This window comes from Hemitrygon akajei, chromosome 6 (assembly GCF_048418815.1).
Source record: "Hemitrygon akajei chromosome 6, sHemAka1.3, whole genome shotgun sequence".
NCBI lineage: Eukaryota > Metazoa > Chordata > Chondrichthyes > Myliobatiformes > Dasyatidae > Hemitrygon > Hemitrygon akajei.
In genome coordinates, this window is record NC_133129.1 from 184982713 (window position 1) to 184989642 (window position 6930).

At 48.9% G+C, this 6930-nt stretch overlaps 1 protein-coding gene across 4 annotated transcripts; it reads right to left on the reverse strand.

The window, feature by feature from the left end:
- Positions 1–1212: 1212 nt before the first annotated feature.
- LOC140729756 (phosphatidylinositol N-acetylglucosaminyltransferase subunit Y-like) lies at positions 1213–5626 on the reverse strand. 4 transcript variants are annotated; one of them, XM_073049947.1, is made up of 2 exons: positions 5487–5626; positions 1213–2622 (listed from the first exon to the last, which is right to left on the reverse strand). In XM_073049947.1, the coding sequence occupies exon 2, from the start codon at positions 2404–2406 to the stop codon at positions 2188–2190; it is 219 nt and encodes a 72-aa protein (XP_072906048.1). In that variant the 5' UTR covers positions 2407–2622; positions 5487–5626; the 3' UTR covers positions 1213–2187. The 4 variants fall into 4 exon arrangements, with proteins under 4 accessions (XP_072906048.1, XP_072906047.1, XP_072906049.1 ...); XM_073049946.1 differs by having other exon boundaries at positions 5422–5529; XM_073049948.1 differs by lacking the exon at positions 5487–5626 and adding an exon at positions 5216–5338.
- Positions 5627–6930: the final 1304 nt, after the last annotated feature.

Here is a 6930-nt window from a genome sequence, read left to right on the forward strand (position 1 = left end):
GGTTAATCCGAGGGGACATCATTTAAAGGTGATTGGAGGAAAGTATTGGTGGGTGCGGGAGAGAGCTGTCAGGGGTGGAAATGGTTAATCCGAGGGGGCATCATTTAAAGGTGATTGGAGGAAAGTATTGGCGGGTGCATGGAACACTGTCAGGGGTGGAAATGGTTAATCTGAGGGGACATCATTTAAAGGTGATTGGAGGAAAGTATTGGCGGGTGCATGGAACACTGTCAGGGGTGGAAATGGTTAATCTGAGGGGACATCATTTAAAGGTGATTGGAGGAAAGTATTGGCGGGTGCATGGAACGCTGTCAGGGGTGGAAATGGTTAATCTGAGGGGACATCATTTAAAGGTGATTGGAGGAAAGTATTGGCGGGTGCGGGAGAGAGCTGTCAGGTGTAGAAATGGTTAATCCGAGGGGACATCATTTAAAGGTGATTGGAGGAAAGTATTGGCGGGTGCGGGAGAGAGCTGTCAGGGGTGGAAATGGTTAATCCGAGGGGACATCATTTAAAGGTGATTGGAGGAAAGTATTGGCGGGTGTGGGAGAGAGCTGTCAGGGGTGGAAATGTCAGCTTCTAAACGGCCAAACCTTTATTTGCAGACAAGGGCTCGGGCATATCCCAAAGGAGAAAATTCAGACAATCAAATCTGCTTCACCTTCTGACCGTGGCTGATTTTAAAGATTAGCTTTACTTGTCACACGTACATCAAAAAACCCTTTTTGTCACCAATCAGCAACAGTCTGAGGACATGCTGGGGGCAGCCCGCAAATGCCCCCTGCTTCCGGTGCCAACAGAGCTGGTCTACAACCCACTAAACCTAACCTGTATGTCCTTGGACACCAGAGCACCCGGATGAAATCCTACATGGACACAGGGAGAATGAACAAACTGCTCACAGACAGCGGTGGGAGTTGAACCCCGATCAATGGTTCTGTAACAGGGCTGTGCCAACTGCTAGGCCTCCACACCACCCCTACACGCACAATCTCAGGAAGTGATTGCACACACGCTGGGCAGGGGGAGAGCAGTAACTCCCCAAACAAGCCCCCCCCCCCCCACTGCTCTGCTCAGCTTTTCCCCCTTTACCACATCAGGTTCAATTCCTCTCTCACAGGAGCAGTCAGGAGACCTCACTGGTTCCCTCCCCACACCCAGGACAGGAACTATTAAAGAACAGTCAAACTACTCTGAAAATAAAATCCGAGATTATTGCTCAAACTGCCTTTTATTTAATTTAACGTGGCAAACAGTGTGAGTTTGGTGCCTGTGGCCTGAGAGTGGATGATAGTCGGTTTCGCGGTTCATTGCCTCCGAACTCTGTGTAATGATCGATGGCCCCACAACCTCCCCAGTAGGGGAACACGTCCCTCCATCGCACCTCAGCGCCTGACCTGTGCTGCAAATTGCAGAGCAAGATGGGTGTGATGAAGATCAGATCACTGGTTTTGGTGATGTTTGCTCTGGGACAGATGTTAATATAGGCGACACCGCTCCGTCTTTAGAAAGCAGAGGATTCAGCAACTCCAAGTCCCAGCTGAAATCAGGGAGGTTAATCCATCGCCTCTTCAGCTGACATCACCGACAGCAGAGAGCAAGCTGCAACACTGACCCCGGTGGCAGTTAGACATACAACCATCCGACATTCGCAGGACCACAAGAAACCCAAACTGGACACTGAAACCAGAACCAATGCAATAAATATTGGGACAACACTGATAAACAAAAACACACCACACCCCGGGAAACCAGTTAACCAAGGCCATTGTCGATGCTGAAAACAGAATGCACTTTGCGTCAGCCTGTCAAACTCCAGGCCTTGTCAGTCAGGGACTTGTGCTGTCATTGCTTTGTGATTGGGTGTACGTGCTGCCCCATGTTGTGCTATGTGCTGCTGGTAATGTGTTTTGCGTCTTGGCCCTGGAGGAACGCTGTTCTGTTTGGCTGTAATCATGCACTGTTTAATGATAATTAAACTTGTATGTATGCACCTTGGCTCCAGAGAGATGATGATTTGTTTAGCTGTATACATATGAATAACAGTAAATGTGAACTTGAAAACCAGCAACTCACAACCAAGAGGTTCAACATTTCAAAGCAAAGCACAAACTTTGTCACTCTAACATTTCAGCAGCAGGGTGAAGTTCAGAGAGTTCTAAATATTCTGAGAGCTTCATGCTGGGATTAGTTGTGTCTGAAGAGCTTAATCCCCATCCAATTCCAGAGGTGGAAGAACACATAGACGGGAATGGTGATGGGGAGTAACAGGCTATAGAAGCAGACACTGGCTGCACTGGTACAACCTTGCGGAAACTCCTCGTCAAATGCTGCAGAATACAACAACCCCGCAAGAGACATCAAGGGAATGAGTACAGTCAGTGTGGACAGGTGCAATGGCATCATCCTGCAGTGTGTCAAGGAAAAAATCACGCAGACCACAGTCTCCCACGGGTGTCCCCCTCCACTCCTCACTGCTGGGAACTTCCTTCAACCTTGCTGCCGTCTTCACTTTTCGGAATTAATATGGCCTCCTGTGGGATCATGTTGGGAATGCCGTCAATGATCGGATAGACTATCCCGAGCTCATCATTGATCAGCTGATTGGTGGTCTCCTCATACCTGCATGTGACAGACGGGTTTGAAAAGGTAAGCGCAGATTCATAATGGACAGAAATGCTCTTTTTTAAATAAACGTACAAACTTTATTCAGTAACAAAAGGCATACAAAGGTTAGTGGTTACCATACTATTAATAATTACAAATTAAGAGTTATTACTATCTTATATGCACCCAATTCCCTGGTGAGGTGGGGGGCACTGAACCCATCTTGGTCGCATGCTCCCTCTGCAAGGACATTCTGGCATGAATGTAGCACTGGAAAAGGGGCTGGCAGCTAGCTCAGGCACAGCCCTTGACACCTCACTGCCTGGACATCCTGGCCAGGTCAGGAGCAAAAATTCAACTTTGAATTCCTAAAAACCTAAACTTATTAAGGAGCAAGTTAAAGAACAAAAAAGTTATAAAAAAAGCATTCAGGTATGAATGGGAGGGTCTCATCCCAAAACAACAACTGTTTATTCATTTCCACAGATGCTGCCTGGCCTGCCGAGTTCCTCCAGCAGGCTGTGTGTGTCGCTCTGGATTTCCAGCGTCTGCAGATTTGTACAAATTGATAACGTGCCAGTGAACAGTTCCAGTGACTTGTTCTCTGGATTCAGAGTTTTTTGCCCACAGAAGAGAGAGTGGGGTTGAAGCTCATTATCCTCCCTGGAGGTCTGAGACCACTGAGGTTCCACAGGGCACTTCTATCGTTTATGATGCTTATCAGTGACTTGGATACAAGCGTAGAGGATGGGTTGGTAAGTTTGAAGACAACACAAAGATTGGCAGAGCTTTTGGTGAAAAGGCTACAACAGGGTATAGAGCAGTTACAGACAAGGCCATCACTGCTCGGGGTCGAGTACGGATGTTACGTCCCGACTGCCCACTAGATATGCAAACCAGAGCGGTACTATATTAGATTAGATTCACTCAGTCCTCGTTTACTGTCATTTAGAAATGCATGCATGCATTAAGAAATGATACAATGTTCCTCCAGAGTGATATCACAAAATAAGAAAAGGACAAATCAATGGAGGGGAAGCTGTTACCCACGTAGCAGACGATCCCTCACTACGCAGCTGAACGGCAGAGACTGATAGTTTGGTACCAGTGGTGTTGCAGGAGTTGCCAATCACCTTTGAACTCGATGTAGGACTGCCTTAGGGACTCCAGCTCTGGATTTTTCCTCGGGATTTGCTCCTGAAGCCTTCCCCTCAAGTGGGTACAGGCAAAAGTGCAGCAGAGGTTTGAGATCAGGACTTTCTCCTAGTTGAGCTACCAACCATGTCTGATGAGTCCCATCTGCTGTCAGTAGAAATGGTTCCGCTGAGCTTAGCGGCTGAGCCACGCGTGAAGGCCAGGATGTCAGAGGCTATTTGAGACACATGCCATTAGGAGTAATTAACTGGCAGTGGGAGCTTGTCCCCGTTGCACCCCCTTCCCCAAGCCGTGTCCTTAAGGAACCTGACCCAGTGAACACCCCCAACAACACCCTTCATCAGATCCGTGGTGTCGGGTGAACGGAGGTGTGGAAATGGATGTTGAATGGTGACACTCACAGCCAACCAACACAACATCCTTCTCCCTCACTAGATCCCTTTCCACAAATCTGACCAAACAGAGGTCTCCGAGCGCAAGAGGCTGAAATCCAGAGCTTTAGACAGACGCACAGACACACAATGCAGGGCAGGCAGCACCTATGGAAATCAATTAACAGTCGACGTCTCAGGCCGAGATAGGGTGAGATGCCAGAATAAGAAGATTAAGGGTGGGTGGGTAAGGAGGACAGGCGAGAGGATGATAGGTGATAGCATCTTCCCTGAGGTGGGTGGGAAAGGTAAAGGGCCGGAGAGGAGCCGGGGGAGGTGATAGACAGGTAAGAAGAGTAAAAGACAATGTGGAATTGAAGGGGGAGAGGAAAATTATCAGAAGAGGAAATCAATGTTCATGCCATCAGGTTGGAGGATACCTGGGTGGAATATGGTGTTGTTTCTCCAACCTGAGAGTGGCTTCATTATAGCAGAAGAGGAGGTTGTGGGCTGACACACTGGAACAGGAAAGGGGATAGGAATTGGAGCGGTTATCCGCTGGGAAAATTTGCTTTCGATGGATGGAGAGGAGGTGCTCCTCCACCTGATAACATGAACACCGATTTCTCCTTCTAGTAATATTCTGCTCCCCTCTTCTTCTGTTCTGCAAGCTGCCCTCTTACCTCTTCCCCTCACCTACCTATTATCTCCTTTCCCTTCTCCCACATTCCACTCTTCTTTCAGATTCCTTTACCCTTTCCACCTATCATCCCAGCTTCTTACTTCATCCCCCCCCCTTCACTCAACTGACTTCACCTATCACCTGGCAGTTTGTCCTCTTTCCTCTCTCTCCACCTTCTCATTCCGCTTCTTGCTCCTTCCTATCCAGTCCTGAAGAACGGTCTCGGCCCGAAACATCGATTATTAATTTCCATAGCCACTGCCTGGTCTGCCGTTCATCCAGCATTTTCTGCGTGTTGCTCCAGAGCCACCTTGCTGGTCACCCCCGGGCTCTCCGAATCCCTCCCCTCCCGTCCTCGATCTCCCCACCTTCACCCTCCACCTCATGCACCAGGCACGACCTTGCTCACGGAACCCGCCACCGAACCGACCTCAGGCGCTTCCGGGACAGCGGGCAGACGAGGTAGGCGAGCAGTTCGGGGTCGATGCGGGGTTGGGGCTTCGCCCCTTCTCCCTCCCCTGGGCTGGTGCCCAGCCCGCGAACTCCCCGCACAATCCCGACCCCGATCCGAGCCGCCGCCGCCACCCGCAGCATGGCCGCACTCACCGCTGCGCTTCCGGTTCTGCATCCGGGTACCTCAACCCCGCGCCGTCACGGCCCCGCCCACTTACCGAGACCCGGGCCCACGGCGGGCTAGGCCATTCAGCCCTTCCAACCGCGGTTGGCCCTGCTCCACCCCTGCCAATTCACGGATTCTCTCAGGATGGGCGAATCTCCCTCATCTCTGCCCATGGTCACCACCCCTGACACTTCCCCCTTCGCCTAATCTTCACTTCCGCATGACTCATTCCCTTCCCCATTCATCATCACTGACATTCCCCCTTCCTCCTCCATTCCCGAGACCACTCCCATCTCACGGGCACAGTACAGCACAGGGCAGTCTCTTTAACCCACCACGTTGTAATACAGCAATTACATTCGTATCCAAATGGCTAATGAATCTCTTCTGCTTACATGATATCCAGATCCCTCCATTTTCTCACGTTCATCTGCCTATCTAAAGGCCTCTGAACATTCCCTAATGTCTCTGCCTCTACCACCACTCTAGGTAGTGCATTCCAGGCTCCCAGCAGTCTCTATGTAAAAAAAAACTTGCCCCTCACATCTTCTTTGAAATTACCCCTCACCTTAAATGCCTGTTCTCTGGTATTTGTCAACCCTGTCTGTCTATACTATCTATGCTTCCCATACTCTTATAAACCTCTATTAATTTCCTTCCAGGCTCTGCTGTTCCAGAGAAAACGAGCAAGTTTATCCAAACTCTCGTGATAGCACGTGCCTTCTAATCCAGACGGCATCCTGGTAAACCCCTCCTGCCCCTCTCCAGAGGCTCAACAGCTTTCCTGCAGTGGGGTGACCGGAACTGTTTGCAACACTCCAGATGCGGTCTAACTCGAGTTTCAAAGGAGTCTGCACTCAGCCACAGCATTCTGCCCAGAATGGACAGGAGGTGTCATCTCCGTACAAAAGAAGGAAATAAGAAATAGGAGCAAGAGAAGGTCACCTGGCCTTCAAGCCTAATTCTCAGTTCAGAGTAAATTTATTATCAAAGTGCATACAGTATGTTCCTGGCAGAGGAACTGAATGCGTATTTCACATCACTCTTCACAGTGGAAGATAATCCGCAGTACACCAGACAGTCGAGAGTCAAGTCAAGTCGCTTTTTATTATCATTTCGACCATGAACTGCTGGTACAGTACACAGTAAAAATGAGACAACGTTCCTCCAGGACCACGGTGCTACATGAAACAACTCAAGGCTACACTAGACTACAGAACTACATAAAACAACACAAAAACTACACTAGACTACAGACCTACACAGAACTACATAAAACAACACAAAAACTACACTAGACTACAGACCTACACAGAACTACATAAAACAACACAAAAACTACACTAAACTACAGACCTACACAGGACTACATAAAGTGCACAAAACAGTGCAGGGCAGTACAATAATTAATAAACAAGACAATAGACACAGTAGAGGACAAATTACAATATAATAATAATGATGTAGATGTCAGTCCAGGCTCTGGGTATTGAGGA

Coding starts and splice junctions, on each gene's coding strand:
- LOC140729756 (XM_073049945.1), bottom strand. CDS start 5,409: ATGCTGCGGGTGGCGGCGGCGGCTCGGATCGGGGTCGGGATTGTGCGG. Junction 2,623..5,245: donor CTGTCCCGGAAGCGCCTGAG/GTCGGTTCGGTG, acceptor TGTCACATGCAG/GTATGAGGAGACCACCAATC.